The 20,859-nt window shown below is 47.2% G+C and overlaps 4 protein-coding genes across 6 annotated transcripts in view; 1 reads left to right on the forward strand and 3 right to left on the reverse strand.

Annotated features, from left to right (window-relative positions):
- Nucleotides 1–8,361, forward strand: part of LOC117580016 (homeobox protein orthopedia) — a 20,986-nt gene extending 12,625 nt beyond the window's left edge. The window contains exons 5-9 of the mRNA XM_034266227.1: nt 5,459–5,663; nt 5,755–5,880; nt 6,533–6,699; nt 6,820–6,897; nt 6,981–8,361. Coding sequence (XP_034122118.1) covers nt 5,459–5,663; nt 5,755–5,880; nt 6,533–6,699; nt 6,820–6,897; nt 6,981–7,217 — 813 coding nt within the window. The 3' untranslated portion in view covers nt 7,218–8,361. The remainder of the gene's footprint in view (nt 1–5,458; nt 5,664–5,754; nt 5,881–6,532; nt 6,700–6,819; nt 6,898–6,980) is intronic.
- Nucleotides 8,362–8,383: 22 nt separating this feature from the next.
- Nucleotides 8,384–11,716, reverse strand: LOC117579987 (calcium and integrin-binding family member 2). 2 transcript variants are annotated; one of them, XM_034266181.1, is made up of 5 exons: nt 11,006–11,716; nt 10,885–10,919; nt 10,460–10,602; nt 10,232–10,354; nt 8,386–9,288 (listed from the first exon to the last, which is right to left on the reverse strand). In XM_034266181.1, the coding sequence occupies exons 1-5, from the start codon at nt 11,054–11,056 to the stop codon at nt 9,071–9,073; spliced, it is 570 nt and encodes a 189-aa protein (XP_034122072.1). In that variant the 5' UTR covers nt 11,057–11,716; the 3' UTR covers nt 8,386–9,070. The 2 variants fall into 2 exon arrangements, with proteins under 2 accessions (XP_034122080.1, XP_034122072.1); XM_034266189.1 differs by lacking the exon at nt 10,885–10,919 and having other exon boundaries at nt 8,384–9,288.
- A 60-nt stretch (nt 11,717–11,776) lies between these two features.
- On the reverse strand, nt 11,777–19,983 carry LOC117579976 (inositol-pentakisphosphate 2-kinase). 2 transcript variants are annotated; one of them, XM_034266165.1, is made up of 10 exons: nt 19,754–19,983; nt 18,819–19,684; nt 18,285–18,437; nt 17,350–17,450; nt 15,217–15,549; nt 15,093–15,151; nt 13,843–13,989; nt 12,519–13,089; nt 12,084–12,283; nt 11,777–12,021 (listed from the first exon to the last, which is right to left on the reverse strand). In XM_034266165.1, exons 2-10 carry the CDS (start codon nt 19,225–19,227, stop codon nt 11,859–11,861), a joined length of 2,136 nt encoding a protein of 711 aa, XP_034122056.1. In that variant the 5' UTR covers nt 19,228–19,684; nt 19,754–19,983; the 3' UTR covers nt 11,777–11,858. The 2 variants fall into 2 exon arrangements, with proteins under 2 accessions (XP_034122056.1, XP_034122048.1); XM_034266157.1 differs by having other exon boundaries at nt 11,859–12,021; nt 19,760–19,983.
- A 286-nt stretch (nt 19,984–20,269) lies between these two features.
- On the reverse strand, nt 20,270–20,603 carry LOC117580000 (immune-induced peptide 14). The gene is made up of 2 exons (XM_034266202.1): nt 20,454–20,603; nt 20,270–20,385 (listed from the first exon to the last, which is right to left on the reverse strand). The coding sequence occupies exons 1-2, from the start codon at nt 20,518–20,520 to the stop codon at nt 20,312–20,314; spliced, it is 141 nt and encodes a 46-aa protein (XP_034122093.1). The 5' UTR covers nt 20,521–20,603; the 3' UTR covers nt 20,270–20,311.
- Between the last annotated feature and the right edge of the window lie 256 nt (nt 20,604–20,859).

The raw sequence follows: 20,859 nt of genomic DNA on the forward strand, positions 1-20,859 counted from the left end.
GGGGGGGGCCCCCCCCCCCCCCCCCCCCCCCCCCCCCCCTGAACAAATGGAAAATAAATTAAATCCAACAAATATTCAGAACTATTTCATAAATCAAAAGTTGCACTCGTCCGGAATTGGCTGCTTGTTGTTGGCTCAGCTCCCCCCACGCCCATCGCAAGAATCCAACCCCACAAAGAACCACTTTGATGATGTCTATCAAAGGGCAGTGCGACGACACATTTCTCCAAGTGAAGCGAATAGAGAGCAAGAGAGACGGAGAGAGAGAGAGCCAGTGACACAGGGCCACAAGGAAAGAGTGTGGAGCGAGAGAGAGACGGGCATAGTAGACTTTGAGCCAGTCTCAGCGGACTGAGCCCCACCTCCCCGCCTGCTCCATGGGGGTCTGGCAGTGGTCCTGGGAATGGGATTGAGAATGGGCTGGGGTCTGGGTCTGGGTCTGGGCCTCGCAGCAAGTGTTGCCGGGGCCGACTCGTAAAGCAGGATTTAAAGGATAACATAAAATAAATCGACTGGCATTTGTGTGTGTGCGTGTGTGTGTGCGTGTGTGTGGAAGGGGATCCGTGTGAGAGAGAGGGAAAGCGGAGCGTTTTATGAATTTATACGCATTTTTTATATGCTGAGAAATGAAAAGATATTGGCCGAAAAGCGATTTCCATAAACCACTCAGAGCTGCAGTGGGGGAGGGAGCGTGAGCTGCTGGATCAGAGGTCGGAGTTCTGGCCAAAAGGATATGAAAGGACCAATAATCATAATAAAAAGATGCTTGAGCTGAAGATGAAGACAGGCCAAAGGAAGAAGAAAGGCTGGGCGTGCGCCCCTTTACAGTCAGGACAACATCAAAGAGCAACAATAAGCAGGGGACAGCTTGGTGGGGACCGACCGGGAACGCCACTTGAGTGGCCATCTCTTCTCCGGTTGCCTGGCAGCCACAAGGGGGCCAAGGAAAGCAATAACCTGGCCAATTGATTTTTGATTATGTGCCAGCAGCAACAATATCCGAGAGAGATGCTCGTACTCGTACTCGTACACTTGTGCAGAAACAATAACCAAATCAAACTCCAATCAGGCCACAGATACGGCAGCACAGATTCAGCACAAAAATTGTCAATAAAAACGAGCCGAAAATTACGAGTATTATTGCACTTTCTGGCTTTTGCCAATCTATCGTTTATTAAGAGGGGATCGAGCAGCACTAGCCCCTCCCTCCCTCCCTCCCTTGGCCACTTTGAATAACATTTTCACTGCAGACTAATCGAATTTTGATTGCAATTTTCTGCACTATCGCGGCAGTGAACGAGGCCGAGCATGGCCCTATTCTGGCCCTCTTATGGCCCCACTGCTGTGACTCTGATTGATAATTTTGAAATTGGCTGCTGAAGTGCGGCTTTTTGTGACAAAGTGCATTTCTATGTTGGCATCGTCGCTCGTTCTGCGTTGCCTGTCATATGCAAATCATGGACTGCAGCCCATTTGGAGCAAACGGAAATTCTTTAGAGGATGCTACTGCCTCGTTATCCTTACAGCTGTTTAATCAGCCATTAAGCATAATGTGCAATTAATGTTGCATAACGAACCGAACAGATATCATAAACAAGGCTCAATCGACCGGGATGGGCCAGTGCCCGAGTCAGTGCACATTCTCTATGACAGACAGAGACCATTATGACATGGGACTGGGACTACTACAGGCAGGGGCTGGATGACAGGGCGACACAATAAACAGGTTCATAATAAAAACGCCGTTGGGTCTTTCACACCCACCCTTTGCACCTTGCGATCCACCCTCCCGGAACATTCAGCGAACCATCCACCAGCCAGCCCATAAAATCAAAGCAAATCACTTGTTATCCCATTTGCAGCCCTCACCCTAGGCCAGGCTACATATAGCCATGTAATTTAGCCGATACTTAATTCCTGACTTCTGCCTTCATTTGGACTGTCGTGCGCCCTGCCCCTCACTCCCCATCCCTCTCCAACGTGCTGCGGGTCTTTCCGGATCTGGGTGCTAATATCTGCGGCCTGCCGCAAGAAATTGCCTTTTCATGAACTTGACTCATTTATTATTTGCAACAGTTGCCTCTCCTCTCCCCACCCCACCCCTCTCTACCAGTCTCCCAATCTCCCACTCTCTCTCTTTGCTCTGTTTGGCTTTTTGCTGGTGGTGTCTTTTCTTATTTGTTGTTTTTTGTTGTTGTTGCTTCTGTTGCTGCTGCTGCTGCAGCGTCAGTCGTGAAGTGAAAATTAAAAGTCCAAACATGAAAATGCTTTTGTAGCCAACATATGGCTGCAATTTTTTGTCGGCTTCTGTTTTTTGTGTGTCTGGCAGTGAAGGATTGCGGTAGTGACAGAGGGGGTGAGTTTTGGTACTACAAAAATAGAAACACTTGAGTGGGGCAAACAGTTATTCAGTGGCGACTTATTAGCTGATCAGCCAGAAGAACCCATTGACGCATTTGATGCTTGCATTTTGTATTGACAAAGTTTTAGTTTGAGACTTGGTGCTTGGAGGAGTATTTAACTGTAAGAAGTAGCTGGCTGAGGCATTAGTATTAAATGGTGATCATATCATACCTGAGTTGGCAAAGCTTTGAAACTCGTTCCACCAAACTAGGGGAAATATTTTCTTCTAAGTGCATTTTTGGTGTAATTTAAATATTAAATTAAGTTATGCAAGCGAATTTGAAGCCTAACCGTGTATACAAATGTTCTTTTTGCCAGAATTATGTATCGGTGTGCGTAGCCTGCCTGTGTGGTGTGATCAATCATATCCTATGCACTGGGGACGCACTCATTTCTTTCTGGGTGTCAACTACATTCTACCCAGCCACAAATGGACAAGTACATATATCGGTTCAGAGTTACATTTACTTTAAGCTGAATATAATATCTGAATGCCTGTTACAAGCTTCTCCACATTCCCATCATACCTTGAACGCTCTGAGAGCACAAATCTGTGCAGCAATGTGCGCTCCTGGGGCGGGAGTCGGAGTCAGACCACTCAGCGGCTGATTATTTATGCATAAGGGTGAAGCTTAAAAAATTACCGTTAGACACACAATTTAACGCGACATAAGGAGCATTTTTCGGTGTTCTTTTTTTTTGTTTACCGATTTTTGGATTCATGCTTGAAATTGGGCGCAACCAAAACAAAAAAAAAAAGAAAGGGGAGGAAGGCAAAGTAAGGATAGGGAAAAGGGAAGCCGCGAAAAACAAATCAAATGCAAACGTAGACACACACAAACGCACCGCACACACCCTCCCATAAAAGTAGACACACACACACACACACACACACACACTCGTAGGTGGTGTGGCAGGGATATTGGGCATAAAAAATAAATGTTTTGTTTAACCGACATTTTAACGCCTATTTACGTGCCGGGCACGTCATGCACGTTATGCCAATTTAATGGCTCTCTCAGCCCTTAGACCAGAGGCCAACGGAAGGCAATGACTTTTGCTTTTTGCTGTTGTCTTCTTCCTGTGTTTCCTTTCCCCTTCTTCCGCTCCGCAGTCTTCTTTCCGTTCGCGCTCCGCGCGCTTCTTTGTAGGTGTGTTGTGGCACGGCACGGCACGGCACGGCACACACGAACGAAAGTGGCAAGCAAAATAAAAGCAGCAAGCATATTTAATTTGCCAAACTCAATGCGCCAGAAAGAGGCAGAGTAAGTGGTACAGAACGAGAGAGATAGCCAGAGAGAGACAGTGAGAGACAGTGAGAATGAGAATGAGAGCGTGGAGAAGGAGGGCGTGCAGACAGTCAGACATTGTCTTAAATTATTAAATTAAAAGTTAATGAATAGAGGGCGAGGCATAAACACGTAAAAAACATAAACAAGTCAAGGTCGCCGACACACCCTTACCCCAGCGACGTTACTCCCCTTCCCCTTGCCAGGGTACCCCTGCCCAGTGCTTTCCCGACATGCCACGACCCTGTATCCCTTTCACAATGTGGCACATTAGCGTCCCTGGTGCACCATCTAGCCAACCTGTGATAGTTCATTTCGGTTTAGCTTAGTCCAGTTCCGTTCGGTTGAGGGGAAGGGAGTAGAGTTTCTTCGGTGGTTCCTGCCATTGTCCGACATATGACAAACCCCCCCGGGACCATCTGAAGTCAAAAGCATCAGGCAGGCCTTACAAGCAAAGTTACTTTGCGCCAAACTTGCCATTTTCTTTCTCACTCAGACTGGCTCACTCTCTCTCACTCTCACTCTTTCGCCTCTTACATATTCACTGTCCTTGTCTTGCCTGTTTGTGGCTCTGTGTTTGGTCCTGGTATTCCTTTGCCATTAGTCTGGCGCACTCAGACAGAAACAGTCGACAGTCGGTGACAGCTCAAGATTTGCCACGAATGTTGGGATTTATAAATACTATATAACTGTATGTATGTACTATATGTGTAGCAGAGTGGTGGGTAAAGGTGTGTGTGTGTGTGTGTGTGTGCGTATACATACAACGGTTAAGTTGTCAACCCGACTTTCGAGTGATGTGGATGCGAACGTCCTGGCCTGACGCCTTGATGCCTTGATGGCGGCAAAAACGTTTTCATGTCACTAGTCATTCACTCCACTGGCACTTTATTTTCTCTCATTTTCCACCTGCTGAAAGTTTGTGAAAATCTGCAAAAAAAAACCCCCAACTAAAAAGACACTATAGAAAGTTAAAAGTTGAGATATTCCAATCGCAGGATCTCCACATGGTCTAGCCCCTAGATATAGTCAACACTTTGGCTATCCATCCTCCCGATCCGGTGCTTGTGTGTGCGTATGGATGTGTGGAGTGCAGTGCTTGTGTTCTGCCTTGTAAATGTCAAAACCTCAACATGTCTGCGGGGCCCGGCTCCGATGTTCTTATGCATATGGAAATGCCAATTTGAAGCGAACACAGAACACATCCGACACGGGCTACGGCTACGGCTACGGTTACGACCTCTCCGGCCATAAGACAAAAGCGTATCGAAGGGGCAGTTCTCCTGTCCCGACATTGTCCTACCGATGACCAAAGATGCGGAACAGGTTGGAGAGGGTCTGTGTTTGGGGTTGGGGCCAAATAGCTGATTGCCTTGTTCTCTGCCTATAGCTGAAGAATTTACATATGGAATTTATGCGCATGTAAATCTGCTTGTACCATATCTATGTGTACATATGTGTGTGCGTTTATCTGTGTTGTGTGTCGAGACGTGTTTCGACTGTCACGACGGTAATTGATCTCGATTAAGACCATGTCGGAGGCAGACTTTGTAGTGGGGTTTGGGTGTGTTGTTCGCCGTGGGGTGGCAACTGTTTAATAAGGAGAAGAAACACAGTTACAAAACTGCCACACAAAACTGAACTATACCTTAAGAAATTTCCAGTATAGCATAAATAACTTGGATTACAGATACTCGGACTTGTTTTATTGACATTTTGTGACATTTTCTGCATTGCTAATTCCATCTTTCATTACTCTTTTCCAGGTGTGGTTCCAGAACCGTCGCGCCAAGTGGAAGAAGCGCAAGAAGACCACCAATGTCTTCCGCACTCCGGGCGCCCTGCTGCCCTCGCACGGACTACCGCCCTTTGGGGCCAACATTACGAACATCGCGATGGGCGATGGTCTCTGCGGCACCGGAATGTTTGGCGGCGACCGCTGGAGTGTGGGCGTCAATCCCATGACGGCAGGTGAGTGGACACCGGCCCAGGCCCCTCGCCACTGCTACTAACTCTCGTATCTTGTGGATCATCCCCTACTAATCGCTGCAATTGGGAATAGGCTTTGGCCAGCTGAATCAGTCGTCGCCGCTCTCTTCCTCGCTGAACAGCGGCCTCAACTCGGGCATTAACATGGGCTCCGCCCTGGGGGCGGGCAGCTATCAGCACTACGGCCTCAATGCTTTGGGTAGGTGTTTTTTCGTCAAACTACCTGCCGCCCCTCATCCTTCCTCCGCCATATCAGAATGCTCTGAGCCATCACATGCCGCGAAAATTTTCCATCTGACTTTCGATTAACAAAAGAGAAGCGTTGACACTTTTTTCGTTTGGTTTATTTTGCTTTGTCGTTCGTTTCCTTCTTTCGATTTATTTGCTCAGCGTTCGATGCGTACAATCCATTACCAGTTCCAGTTCCAGTTTCAGTTCGCCCGACAATTGACCAGACACGACACCATTTCTTTGAACTCATAACACTTTTTTCGGTAGCTTAGCCCCAAATATAAGGTTTATTATAATGCCATGTACCGCCGTACTGCGGGACTGCTGGCCTGGCTGCTTATTTGTTCGATCAATTAGCGGACAGTCGCCTAATTTTCAGGAATACCCAAAGGCATTTCGTTGGTCTTCTGTTTCGTTTGTTTGGTTTCGTATAGTTGTGCTAATTGAAATTTTGGAGACATGTTTTTTGGCTGTCAGCAGCAAAGTTTTCATTGTTACACTTTTTTGTTGGAATTTAAAATTTGGAACTTGAAATCGGGTGCTGTGCTGCCTGCAGCCTTGCACCAATCATAGAGACAAAGGCAGCCATTAATCTGGGTGTGTTCTCCCTCTCCCTCCAGGCGACTCCATGATGTACCAGCACAGTGTGGGCGGGGTAGCCTGCGGGCCGAGCGGCTCCCCGAGCGCCACAACGCCGCCGAACATGAACAGTTGCTCCTCGGTGACCCCACCGCCCATCTCCACGCAGCCAAACGCCAGTCAGAATGAGCTGAGTGGCGAGCCCATGGTGAGTTTCCTTCCTCCCGTTAGCCGAGACTCCCACCGCCATGTTGAGTTTCATTGTCCCTTGCAGCCGCTACACCAGCAGCAACAGCAGCAGCAAACTCACCAACAACAGCAGCAGCAGCAATCTCACCAACAGCAACAGCAGCAGCAAACTCACCAACAACAGCAGCAGCAGCAGCAAACTCACCAACAGCAGCAGGTAACGAAAACACCCCCCGAGAGCTTTCTTCAAGCCAACAACAGCAACTGAAGCTTCGGAAACTTTCAAAACTTTTCCCACAGATGGCTCCGCCGACGCCATCACAGCAGCAGCAGCAGCAACAGCAGGAAGGACTCCATTGCCACCAGTCGATGCAGTCGCCCACCGACGGCGCCACCGACGAGGACGTGTGGCGAGGACACAGCATTGCAGCGCTGCGGCGGCGAGCCTCGGAACTAAATGCCACAGCCATCCCATCCTACTTGCACCACGCCGCAGCCGCCCACAACAACTACGAGCACCACAATTCGGTGTACTGAAATTTGTTGAAAAGCTTTGAAAGCTTTTCGGATTACGGTTTTACCAATTGCGGCAACCACGACTTCTAGGGTGCCACTGGCAATGGGAGCGAAGCGTTATAAGATAACCAAAACAACCTATGTTTAGAGTATTGTACAATTGATGTGTTTTCGTTGTTTGTTTCCGATTTCTTGGATGACCGACCGGAGAGGAATCCCATCCCATCCCATCCTTCGGGCAGAGAGTGTATTTTAGACTTAAAAGACTATAATGAATGTAAACGATGTATACGAGAAACAAAGCTTGAGACGGCGGCAACCTAAGAGGAACCCAAGTTGTTGAACACCCACGATTATAGGAGTACTATGTAGGTAGAAGGAAAACTAGTATATCTCTATGAATGTATTCCAAAACAAAATAGAGCCATAAGCACACGCACATCCCATCCACACGGACACTATACCCACTCGTATTCCAGCATATGCAATACATACAAATATCTAGACACTAAATATAAATAACATTTATTGTGCGAGTATACGAAAATTGTAAAAATTATCTTACGGAATTGAGAGCGTTCCTTTCTTCGATGCGTCGTCTCACGTAACGCGTCACGTCACAATAATTTTTCGGCAAAGGGAACTTCTCTCCGAGTTCTCCGCTTAGCTCTTAGTAATTAGTTCGTATATTGTACTTAGGCATACTTATTCTAGTAGGAGTGAGTGTATGTAAGTAGAGCTATGTATACTTTTGTAAGTGTTGTTGTTTTTGTGTATAGGCAGTGTTCTATTGTGTTCTGTTCTGTTCCGTTGCTATCACTTGATCTAACCATACGATACCAGCATATGCAATATAAAATGAAATGAAATAAAAACCAAACTATAGGAAAATACGGTCTGTCTGTCTGTCTGCCAGTTTGTGGCATTCAGACCAGACGCGACGCCACGCCACGCGGCTCAATTCTGAATCTGAATCTGTTTCAGATTGCGCATTCATTCCACGAATTACTTTTACGATTACCAATTGCAAATTACAAATTATACAACTACAAAAGATATATATATATAAATAACACGTATGTATATCGTATACGTGCATACGATTATTGCATACTTGTAATAGACTTTCTTGTATCGAATAAGCCTAACTTTAAATCCAACTAAACAAAAACCGAACAAAACATTTAATATGTATGTAATTATGCGTATTATTAAAAAGTAAACTAAATTAATTATTGAACGTGATTTGCATAGCAGCAGTACACTCATTTCATGGCATACCAGAACTCTGATGGTTCAGGCACTGTCCCAACGATCTGCTGCAATTATTTTACCTTATCGGAATCTGACCCAGAAGATGCATGCCAGACTTCCCTTTGTCCATGGTGCTGCAATTACAATAATTGAATGGGATCGGGTGGCAAGCTGCTCGACTGCCAAACAAGTTTAAGCTGAAAATTGGCAAAATTGATAAAACTCTGACAGTGCACACACAGACTCTCCGTGTGTGTGTGTGGCTTCATGTGTGTGTGGCAAGAGGGCAGAACGGCATTTGTCCATTGGCAATGACACGGGGCCAGTCTGCTCGATTGGGGTCAGAGCGCTGAGCAGTAAAGAGCAGTGCAGACCACACCAGAATTCGATCCGACTGCATACATGGGCTTATAAATTTTATAATGCTCGCATGACATTTGACATGCATATTGTCACGACAATTGGCCCATGGAGCCCGCTGCCTGCTGCCTGACTGCCTGACTGCCGGACTGGGGTGGAGCCTGCAGCCATGGACCCAACTTAATCACACTGATGGCAGTTTTATGCGATATGCTCAGACATAAACAATTTAATAAAACAAGTACAAACGAGCGGCAATTTTATATTCTGATGTGAAAGGTGGAGAGGAAGTCGGGGGCACGGAGGATGACATGCTCGAACTCCAAAATTGATAGCTTGCCATCGCCATCGACGTCGGCCTCCTCGATTACCTTGTCCGCAATCTGCTGGTGCTCCTCCGGACTCAGTTCGTTCTTGGTCATTGTCGTCAGGCAGGACATGAGGTCGGCGTGCCCAATGAAGCCGTCCTGATCGAAATCTGCAAAGTTATGCCAGATACGTAAGTATAAGTAAGAACACACACACATTCAGTATGGTGGATTGGGTTGGTGGGCGAATGTCTTACAAAACTTGACATATTCTGGCACAAAAGTCAAGTGATGTGTGCCAAACGAAGTTTGCTGTGCAATCTCCTACATACATACATATTTTCGTAAAGGTAATCGCTTGCTGCACGTTTCAATTTGTGTCAATCTAATAATGCACATTGAAATAAAGTGCCGGAGTGCAGTAAATTCTCTTTCTCTGCCTATGAGCTCGTGCATGCTCGTCTCGGACTACCTTGAGTTCTGAAAGTAGTTTACCCAAAAAATGTTACATGCACTCGACCTGAGGGACACTTTGAACGTATTGATCGTCCGTGCCACTCTCTCTCTCTCTCCCTTTTATTCTCTGTCTCTGGGCTGTGGATTTTTGGCCATTAATTTGGAGTGCCAAGTGCACAATCAATTTGCACAAAGTTTTGGTGGACCTACTTTTATGGTGGCATTTTTGAGATTCTAATTTAAATTTCAATTAAAATGCTTATTAGAATTTATGGCTGTCCTTGAACCCTGGCTGTCCTTGCCTGCACCAAGGACGCTCTGCAACAACTGAAGCAAGAGCTGCCTGGCACAGCGCCACAAATTACAGAGCTGCGAGTTCCATGCGTTCCATGTAAATGCCAGAGACACAAAGGACACACTCCTCTCGAAAGCTAGAACCAACAACGACAATGAGCACGGTCTGCGGAAATGCATAAACAAAACCGGAAAATGCTGGCCAACACCAGAAGTGCCTCTCCTTGCCACATCCACAGCCGGAGAAGTAGGAGTAGCCGCAGCAGTGGCAGGGGAATGGAGTTGCAGCAGGAACTGAAACTGAAACTGAAACTGGAGCTGCACAACAACCAAGTTGGCCGAAAAGAGGAGGCCAACACTTACCATAAATTTTGAAAGCGTAGAAAACTTTAATGTCCCTTGGCGCCTGCTCGCTGAAGACAGAGAGAGCGTCCAGAAAGTCCTCAAACGACAGATTGCCCTGGCCATCGCGTGAGAAGGCCTCGCCTGTTAAATGGATGATTGGTTTAGTCCGGTAAAGGATGGGCGTGAATGGAGCAAACCCGCTCTGCTCCGCTTTTGCATGCATTGGATCGGTCTTTTGTTACTCACAGATGCGACGTCGAAAGGGATTCTCACGCAACTCGGGCATCTTCTCAATGCACTCGCAGGGAACCTTGACACTTGAGGCCTGACCCTCAGTCATTTGGCGGGGTACCAAGTCCGGACGTAGCTCACGAAACCGTTTGTGGACGCTGTAAAAGAGGAACGAAGTGTGAGTGGGAGGCACTATTTTGGGATGGATGCGGATAACAGGCGATGTCAGGCTTTGTGTCGACGAGTCTGTTCTCTGTTCTCTGTTCGCTGTTCGCTATTGTCTGTTGTCTGTGCGTGTGTATCATCCTTTTCTTTGTTGTTTTTGCTGTTGTTCTTATTGAACAATGGGATGCTGCCAACAATGGCGGGCGGGCGGTGCTTTGTGTGGCTCATGTGAAATGGAATAGTTCTGGCTTATTATGGGGATACAAATGGCCTACCGTAGAATCTCCTTGCGCGTGAAGAACGTGCAATCCTTTCGAAGCAAATGAAGCAATGAATTAAAGTTAGAGTGAAGGTCGTTCCCTTCTAAATGGTATAACTGATGGATGGAAAGCACACCTGGTAGTCATCCAGCTGCTGCTCGGTGAATGTCACGACTTTGTTGCCCATCGTTCCTGTCCACGCCGATGCCGTTTCTGCAGACGTCGCCGGCCAAACTGGTTAGCTTCGAGCGCGAAAACCGACTGACACTTGCCAAAGGCGGGGGCCAGTGCCAACGTCCTCCTACACCATAAGTTTGCATAGCTCCAGTGGCCCCGCTCTGGACACATCCTGCGGCGCCTTTCCCGCTTATGGCGCCCGCATTCGCATGGAAATTAATTAAGGAGTGTTCACGGCGTGCCATTCCATTTACATACCCTGCACTCCCAGCTCCAGCAGGTTATATTGTTTCGCTAAACGTCCATCTACTGTCTGGAAGTACATAATGTTTTGCATAGTCCTAGACATAGTCCGTGCTCCCAATGTGTGACAGCCAATCAGTTAGATTCCACCATTTAGTCGCTGCTTATTAGCGGGTATCTAATAGTTGAACCCCTTGGCTGTGCAGCGACTGCCCCTTGTTCCAGTAGAACCATCCTGGTACCGGCACCGCCCTCGTTCTCACCACTGTTGGTGCCACTAGCAGGACCAGCGCCGTGTATCCTGTGGTTTGTTTGCCGCTGCTGCCTTTTTCGCTGTCAAGCTGCGGTGAAAACCGTTTTTAGAGGTGCGGCCCCGGCCCCGGCCCAAGCCCAGAACCAGAACCAGACACAGACACAGATCCAGACCCTGGCGGGAGCTACAAAAAAAGAGCACAGAAAGGCAGCTGAAAAAAATGAACTAAATTGATGTAGCAGGAAAAACCGTAGCTCAGTTATGGGCGCTCTACAGTCGATGCGTGCGGCTTTTAGTTGTGTGCAAACTTTATTAATTAATTTAATGCTCGGCAGCACTTTTCAATTTCACATGTCTGCTCTATGAATTTATGAAAGTGACTATCGGGCTTCGGATCCAAATCCAGCACAGAGAGCTTCGTTAGAAAGTGATGACCCAGCAGGGAGACGAGCCACGGCTGCAGCAGATCCGCTTCAAAGCTGCGGCAAAAGGATTCGAAATTGGATTAGCCGGACTGCTCCATTGCGTGGATAATACTCACTCCTGGTCAGGCGTACACTCCAGTTCCACTTCCTGAAATGTGAACATAATCGAGCAGTCCAAGGCCGTGGCTCCCAGCAGGTACGCCTGCTCCGGCTGCAGTTCATCGGCGACGGGCAGAGCCAGCAGTCCTCTGAGCGCGTCATACGTGTGCCGCGAGTGCCGGGCGTAGTTTGCTCGGTACATATAATCGAAGTGTTGCTGCAAGTGCCAAGAATGGTTACCTTCAGCTAAGCCACTTCACTGCCCACCACGGGCCATTTAGCCGCCTTCTCGAGACCACTTCTGATCGCCCCCTGCTGCCTGTCAAATGGCTGCGCACTTTGAGAGAAAGCCAACTGCAACTAGGGCTATCTGCCACAGTTGGCTATAAAAATAAACAAGGGGCGGAGCAGACGGGCAGAGGCTGGCCGAGTGCAGCTGGGGGTTAGCTTACCTTTACCAGCAATTGCAAATTCAAAATTTTTTGCAACACACAATTTTTTGGTAAGCGAAATATTTCCGCTTTGTTGATTTGTTCTTCACGTTGATTCTCATTCTGATTCTGATTGTCGTTCTCATTCTCTTTCCGACTTGTACTCGGAGTTGGCTGTGTTTCCGTTTCCGTTTTTGTTTCCGTTTGAGTTGCCAATGCCAACACATAGCCGAACTGTTGTTGGCTTAGGGCTCCTGCAGTTGTTTCCCCTTCTACGACTATTCCGGGTGGCTTTGTGTACCTTTGGGTCGTTGGTTTTTCAGCAGCTGCTCGTGTCCTGCCGGAGGATTGACCAGCATTGACAGAGTCAGCATGCCACTTCTCGACATCCTCCGCCCTGGCAACATTAGCGGTGCCAATTCCAGCAGCTACACCAGCTGCAGCTTTTGTCTCCATTTCTCCAATTGAAACGCGACTCGGGCTCTGACTGCCACAACCACTGTGGTCCTGGTCGAAGCTCTGCGTTGCACTCACCTCGTATTCCCTGAGCAGGCAGGCTACCAGCAAATGTTTTATAAGCACCATAATTTCACTGGAGAATTTCAGAGATTTCATGGCGATGGCAATGGCGACGGCGACGGCGAAGGCGATGGCGTTCGTGTTGGCGTTGCCATTGGTACAATTTTGTTTGTTAGCATTTTCAATGCGCATTCCCATTCCCAGTTCGTGTGGTCGTTGTCAACGTTGTGCCAAAAGGTGTTGAAACGACACAGCCAGAGAAAAAGAGAGAGAGAGAGAGAGAGAGGGAGAACGGTAGAGGCATGAAGGTACTGGAGGTGAGAAAACGCTGAATGACTCGAGGGGAGAATGCAACCAGGAGTAGGGCAATGGCAATTTCGGCATTTGACACTCGAGAATTTGTGTTTGGCTTTAGCTTTCTGCATTATTTATTGAATATTTGCAAATTCGCCGAGTTTTATGGGACTTTTCTCCTCTAGCTATGGAAATAATTGTAAGCGGACAGGGCATAAGCCAAAGAGAATGTAATTATTAGAAAAGATAAAATAGTTTTCAATGAATGTTTAAAAAAGAAGCAAGCTTAAAGGCAAACAAGAAGATCTTCTGCGTTGAAATTAATTAAAAATTAAACTAACAATTTGGAAAGGAATGAACTTGCTCACTGTTAATTGTGTCCCCTGACTTTTACTTTACTTTTGGATTACTTTTGGCTGCGTCTTGAGTGCCAGTAGCTTGCCGTGCTTTGCCTTTGCATGCGATGTTTCCCATTTTCTTTGCCCATCAATTTCCTTTGGCATTCTCATCACTCTGGATGGGGCTGACTTACCCGGGAAAGACACGCGAGTGCAATTCATCGAAGGAAATCGAGTTCGCGTGATCGCCATAAATTAAATTGCCGTCCTGAAACACACGTAAATTATTTTGCGGGCAGGCGAAAAGTGCATTCAGGGCATCAAGCATACGACTGGGTGAGCTACAAAAATAAAATATGGATGAAAAACAATGAAAAGAGATCACAGCACTAAAATCCGCTTATACCCGTACGGTGCGAATCATAACACTAAGGACTCGTAAATATTTGTACCAAATGAAAGCAAACTAATTCATCAAGTGTGACACGACACGAATCGAGAGCTCACACTTGAGTCAACATTTGCATTAATTCATGAATAGACGATTTTATTAGTGGGATCTACTACTTGTTAGTTGATTTATGGACTCCGAAGAGATATTGAAATCGAGCCTTGATTTATATATTTATTCGGTCATAGGTTTTTTTTGTATCAAATGTGAAATAAATCAAACCAAATCGAATACGCGTACGCAATGGCATCGAATAAATAATGAATATTTAATTGGGCTGAGAAGAGATAACTATATATTTATTATTTATTCTTTGGAAGTGTGGCAGTGTGACGCAGTGGCACTATAGTTGTGGCACGCACTGGACTGCTTCATATGAATAATACTATTAAAACTTATGTATGTACATATGGGATATATAAAAGATGCTGGCAGACAAAAGAGAAGCAAAAGAAATGGCAACAATTTGCGTGAGGCCATAAAGGAGGTTGCGATGGAGGCTGGGGGGGGGGATGGTGGTTGATGGGGAGCTTTTGCTATATAAAGTGAGAAGCGGAGGTGTGGGAAGTGGAAGCGTAGCAGGCGGTAAACCGGAATGAAAGCGCAAGCAAATTGAATTTTGTGCACGGATGCACGCATGACTTGAAACAGCGGGCCGCAAATAAACAAATGAGAGGAATGGGGGACTCGGACTGGGACTGGGATTGGGATTGCAGTTTAAGTGGACCAGACCAGACCGGCTCAGGCCAGGCCAGGCCGATGCCGAGGCCGAGGTCAGACAGGGTCCTGGCATATAATAAAGGAAAAGGAATACAGAGCACACAAAAAGTGCACTTGGTGGCACCGACAGCACGGAGCAGGCAGTAGCCGAAAGTGTTGGAATTATGAAGCACGACAGGACACGCAAATGGTGCAGATGGAAATTTATGACTCAATGTTCGTGCCAAAGGAGCGCCAGCTCCCCGCTTCCCATTCCGGGATCCGATGACATACCCGGAGAATAGCTCCAAAGGACAGTAGTCGCCCAATCGTTTTATTTTCCCGTTGCGTAGCTGTCGAAAAGAATCAAATGAAAAACTAAGAGCGTCTCTCCCATCTCCACCTGCCGATGACTCACCTTCAATAGCTGCATGCCGCAATAGCGACACCTGCACTTGTCCCGGGTCGACTTCGCCACGTCGACTCCTGTTGCCTCCTGATTCTCCTCGCCCTTGCTCCTCTTTGGCATTGTCTCTGGTCCTGCTGGCATTAAATCAAATAAATCGTTGACATCACTTGCCAACTGGAGCCAGCCTTGTTTGGGTTTTATTTCGATGGCATATGTATCGCCCAGACGATGGACACCTCGTGTTCCTGCCGTTTCCCTTGCCTTTGCTGTGGCTCTTGCTCCTGCTCCTGCTCCTGCTCTGGTTCCTGCTGCTCCTGTGGCATCTCCTGTTGTGCCCTTTGCCTGCAAAATTATATTGCTTGGCTTATTTGCTCTTTTTTGCTGCCCTCTGGTGCTGCTCCGGTCCAACAGTAAATGGAGTAAAAGGGAAGGTGCCCGTTCCGTCATGTACTGCCATGAAATATTATGCCTGCCGTGTACCACCAACTTTTGTCCTGGCGTTGATGCCATTTTGACTTGAAAATGCAACGACAAGCGCAGCAAGAGCACAACAAAAAAGAGTTGCAAAGGCTAAAGGTCCACTCTTGAGACTAAATGTTATCCGTTAATCGGAAAAGGATTTTCATTGATTAATATACGACCTTTAATTGGTCAAGGGCTGGGGATAACACTTCAATTGTATCCAATTTTCAGTGTGGTAAGCCTCGTTCAGAGGATCTCGATCGACTGCTGCACCAGAAAGGAACTCTGTGAGACAGTAAGTTTGCCTGGATAGCCTGTTACATCCATCTACTCGAATGCCATACACTCCCCTGTGATGTACGAGTACGGGGTATATAAACTTCATGAATAAGGGGCCGGGCCTGGGTGGGGAGTTGCCATGGGTAGGCCATGGGTCAGGCTATCGCCGTTCCTGGAGTTGTTGTTGCTGTTGCCTTTGTGACATAAAACAAAAGTTGTTGCGCTGATTGTATGATGAGTTATGGAGCCATGATGCCGAGCACGGAATGGAGTACAGGACAATGAAGCGGAGTGAAGTGGAGTACAGGTGGCAAACGGGATGTTCTCGGTTCGCGGCTTGAAATTGAAAATTAACATTTAATGCCGCAATTAAGGGGCTTTTTTATTCGGGTTCCTAAGTTTTTTGTCAGACTCGTGGGTGATCCGGACCCTCCGCTCTGGAGTACGCCGCACAATATGGCGTTAGTTATGGCCACACGTTATGCCACATATATGTACCTACTATTTTCTATTTTTTTTCTCCTGCTTCGCTGGTTGTTTGTTTCCTTTGCTTGCAATTTTATTTCGGTCAATGCTTTGGCACCAAAGCCATAAATTCAATATGTACCGACCAGCAGAGCGGTGGGAAGCGCGCAAATAAATACAACAAAAATGGCGAAAGCCCAAAAATAAAACGGGAGGTAGATCGACCCGCCGAATACTCTGAAAGGCAGCGTCTCGAACAGGACTCTCAGGCTTATGGCTGAGCACTCAATCTGATGTGGGGTACTAGCCAAAGGAGCACTCTTTTCTGGCCCGCTTTTTGTTTGTGGTGCAGAGCATCATAAAAGTTGCAGCTATGGCGGCACTTTCAAAGCCATTTCGCCGTCTTTTACAACCCGCACAACCCCAAAAACCGAACGAAACGAATCGAAACAGCTACTGGCATTGGCAGTGGGAAATGGACATCGTTCTTCGTGTCCTGCAAGCTTCTCGGACATAAACAGAAATAGCAACAGCAACAGAAACAGAAACAGAAACACCAATGGCTAGTAACACCAACAAAGTGTTTACACTGTTGCCCACTTTAATTCAAAACAAAGAACCGTTGATTTATGTGCCTTGGCCAGGGTCCACGGCGTGGCCGATGGTTTAGTAACTGGGAGTGGGTTCGGCGGATACTAAGGCACAAAGGCAAACGAAACCGCAACGGCCACGGCAGTGACGGTGACGGTGGCGGCGGCGGCATCTAACGTGTCCCTGCACATATGGCCAAAAATGCCAATATTGTCCTTGTACAAAATACACAATTTATTTGGGCAGCAGCAACACGGTTCTGGGCTGGTCTGGGCTCCATCTCCATGTCCGCCACGGTCCAAACAGCAGCATCAGCATCAGGGAGCAGCTACGATGGCGACTCACCTGTAATTTGCCAAGTAAAACATCGAACGTGGCAGGCAATTGGGTCACATCTGGCAGGAGCAGCCCGAATTGCCCCAAAAATTCCTTATCCAGACGCGCAACTGCAACGAACAACCGGGGTAAAACCCCGCAAAAAATAAAAAAGAATGAAGCAAAGATGATGGCAAGCGGCGGCTGAATGAATGTAAAGTGTAAGCGCCAGCATCCGACTAAAGCTTCGGTTACGGCGATTATTGATATATAGACGAGGCCGGTGGGTTAGACCGCCTTCCTACCTCCACTGCCCTTGCCGGAGTAAACCGTCTATAGTCTACGGCGGCGAATGATAAATTGTTGGCTAGTGCAACGTGTAGCCTGTTGCTGGCTACTAGGCATAAGCCCAATTTTGATATATGGCCACGACTATTGGGCAAGCACACACTCACTGACGACCGCCCCTAATCAGTCCCCGGAGATGGCAAACGAAACTGGAGCAAAGGAGCATCCATCTGTGTGTGTGTGCATCGCATCGTAAACGTCAGTGAAAGGGACTGGTCCGGTCAGGTCTGGTCTGGTCCGGTCCGGTACGGGGCGAAGCACTAAACTGTTCGTTTATGATTGATTGCAGTGGCTCTAAAAGGCTTTGGACAGCGGCCAGGGCGAGCCCTGGGACAGCGACAAAGGCCAATGCGATGCACTGCAGCGAAAGCTGATCAAATACAAAATTGTTGCCACAATGGGCAAACACCAGCAGAGACACACACACACAGGGAGGACTTGAGACCAAAACAGTGGGTACTCTGCAAGTGGAGCACTTCTGACAGGACAAATTAATAATAAAGGCGAGGAGACGTCTAGAAACATCTTGAAAGGGTGTTATAATACCTCGCTGGAGACCACTTTTCTCTGCACTTTCTTAGTTCCATTTATCAGGAATTGACTGTAAAAATACTCACTCGGTCTGTGGGCGCGTATGTGCTCGTTTATCCAGAATCTATCGTCTTCCTTTGGTATGGCAACAATATCCGCTCCGCAGACAAACTCATTTCCTAATAGACGGCGCATTATCCCGATATAAGCCATAAAATCCGGCATTGTCAAGTCGCCAGCTGAAAGGGCGTCGAGGAGGAGCCCGAGAGAACACAAGAGAAATGTGGATAAATGAAATAAACACATTTGATGCAATGGCCAAAAGATGCACAGCAGATAAAGAGATTCCCAGTGAGATGGGCAACTGGGTGGACGTGGGATGTAGGAAGAGTGGAAGGCAAGAGCCAGCCAAGCGGGCAATAACCAAAGCACAATACACAAATTGGCTGGCTAGGGGGAGGTGGGCACCAGGCGGGGATGGGCCAGCAGCTTGCCTGGGTGTTTGAAGTTGCACGCAACCATTTCCTGTGCAACAAGAACACAAAAAACGAAATGTGAGAGTAGCTTGGAGCGTGGAGCACCAACAATAAAACGGATTCTTATATGCCATACGTACGAACCTTTTATAGTTGATGCCTGGGCTCTGGCAGAATAGTCGGACTGCTCTTCCGGCCGCCCAATCTCTTCCGTCTCCTCTGGCTCTGCCCCTGCCGCCTGCTCATCCTCCTGCCGAGCCTCCTCCTGCTCAGTTTGCGGCTGTGGCGGTGGCGGTGGCGGCTGCTGCTGTCTGCTGGATATCATTTTTGGCAAACGTAAAACTTTTTTAAATTGCGGCAAGGCAAGCACCAAATTTGCATTACCCTCCGCCCGATAGATCAACTCAATTTGGCGCAGTTCCATCTCCGCGGGCAGGTCCAGCAGGGCGTTCAGAGTCTTGGCTGACTGATGCCGATGCTCCATGGCGTCGACGGAAGCGACGGCGGCGGGTGCCAGGGGTGTTGGGACAGAAGGGGCTGGCACAGCTGTCATGGCTTATGCGCGGGTGTTTCTGGTTCGTTGGCGTTGTCCAAATGCAACCGGCGCCCTGCCTCTCCTCGCTTTCCTTGCCTTCCTCGGTCTGTGGCGCCCCAGTGTTGATGATTGCCGATTGTGGCTTGTTGTGGTTGAGTTCTGCGGCTTTTCCACTGCTTTAGTTGTTGTGGCTGCGACTGCGGCTGTGCCTGTGGATGTGACTGTAGCTGTGACTCTTGTGTTTGTCCTCTGGCGCACATTTATTGACCGCCGCCGAGATAAGATGCAGCAGCCAAGAAGTCGTCGCCGGCTTAAAACAGAAGAACCACAACCATTGAATTGGCCCCTAAGCGGTTTATTTCAGCTCTGTTAGTTATTCGGTAGGCAAATATTAGCCGATAATCTGATTAAATTACAGATATGGCTGGTGTTCACAAGGAAGCTGTAGACACTTACAGCTGCTGAACACTTTACTCTGTAAATGAAACAAAATATATTCTGTAATTTGCCCGGGCTACGCTACGACAGTCGATGAAAGACTCACCCTAACCTGTCTTCTCCAGCCTCAGTCGATGGAATTTCAGTGCAATCAATATCGCTTCCAGAGAGCAGCTAAATGTTGTACAGATTTGATTTTATGTTAGTCAATAAAAACAACTCAAAATTCGAAAAGAAGCGTCGAACAGCTGTTGATCTTGCTCAGCGCTGGCATTGCTCATGTGTTTTCTGTGCTGCCAGTTCAGCTATTTTATAGCTAAAACTGTGTTATCGTTGCCAACTGACTAATTTTGAGTAAATTCTGTGTACAGAATTGTTGTACAATGGAAGCACATTAGCACTATTACAAGTACTATTTAGTAATATTATAAAAAAGCTATTGGCTCTGCTCTAAGCTCGATTCGAATTCACCTAGTTTTTCATGCCATCCGCAATAACAGCTTTTTGGCAACACTAATGAGCACCACAGGCAAATACAAAATCTGGTATTTTCTGCAATATTAAGTGAGGCCGTGCCATCGTCTAAAGACTAATTTTGAGAATTCAAAAACAGGGGGAGAAATTGTTTTAAGCACTATTTATTTGTTTTATTTCCAAGGTCCATTTAGTTTCTGCGGATGTACTGAGTCCGGTCCGTTTGGATGAGGGTATGGCCGCCAGCATTCAGCACTTGGGTAGCTAATTGGACGATAGGTGCACTGATAAGCAATCAATTCCAACTAGAAAATTTGTTCCCGATCACTTACCAGCCTCCGCAGTCGAAAGGGCCGCAATGAGAGCAAACACAAAGCCGCAGATCTTCAGGCAGTTCATGATTAAGCTGTAAAATCTGTTTCTACAATGATTATCCGACACTGAGGGCCGACGCTTATATACCCGCCAGACCCACGAGACTGCGCATTGATTGAGCTTCGGAAATTCCAATACTGTAAAATACCCCAGGGTCACGATCGGGTGCTCTAAGGCACTGATAATGTGATTGCAAATAATAAGTGGAGGAAAACCAAACCAATTAATGCAATCCATCTGATTTCATTCCTCAATAAGAATTATTTTTTGGCAGCTTTAAAGCCCGAAACCCACTGGATATTTGGATTCATGCAGTGCTGTAGCTCACATTGTATTTACTTTAATAAAACAGACATGAAACCT

Source organism: Drosophila guanche, unplaced genomic scaffold (genome assembly GCF_900245975.1).
Source record: "Drosophila guanche unplaced genomic scaffold, DGUA_6, whole genome shotgun sequence".
NCBI classification, from domain to species: domain Eukaryota; kingdom Metazoa; phylum Arthropoda; class Insecta; order Diptera; family Drosophilidae; genus Drosophila; species Drosophila guanche.

Excerpts from the sequence above, each read along its gene's own strand:
- LOC117579976 (XM_034266165.1), bottom strand. The coding sequence starts at position 19,227 with ATGACAGCTGTGCCAGCCCCTTCTGTCCCAACACCCCTGGCACCCGCC. Across the intron at positions 15,152-15,216 it reads GCGGCATGCAGCTATTGAAG|CTACGCAACGGGAAAATAAA; the intron begins GTGAGTCATCGG and ends TCTTTTCGACAG. Across the intron at positions 12,022-12,083 it reads GAGTGTACGCCTGACCAGGA|CTTTGAAGCGGATCTGCTGC; the intron begins GTGAGTATTATC and ends CTTTTGCCGCAG.
- LOC117580000 (XM_034266202.1), bottom strand. The coding sequence starts at position 20,520 with ATGAACTGCCTGAAGATCTGCGGCTTTGTGTTTGCTCTCATTGCGGCC. Across the intron at positions 20,386-20,453 it reads CCTTTCGACTGCGGAGGCTG|CTACCCAAGTGCTGAATGCT; the intron begins GTAAGTGATCGG and ends TCGTCCAATTAG.
- LOC117579987 (XM_034266181.1), bottom strand. The coding sequence starts at position 11,056 with ATGGGCAACAAAGTCGTGACATTCACCGAGCAGCAGCTGGATGACTAC. Across the intron at positions 10,603-10,884 it reads ACGCGCAAGGAGATTCTACG|CGTCCACAAACGGTTTCGTG; the intron begins GTAGGCCATTTG and ends CCTCTTTTACAG. Across the intron at positions 10,355-10,459 it reads TCCCTTTCGACGTCGCATCT|GCGAGGCCTTCTCACGCGAT; the intron begins GTGAGTAACAAA and ends TCCATTTAACAG.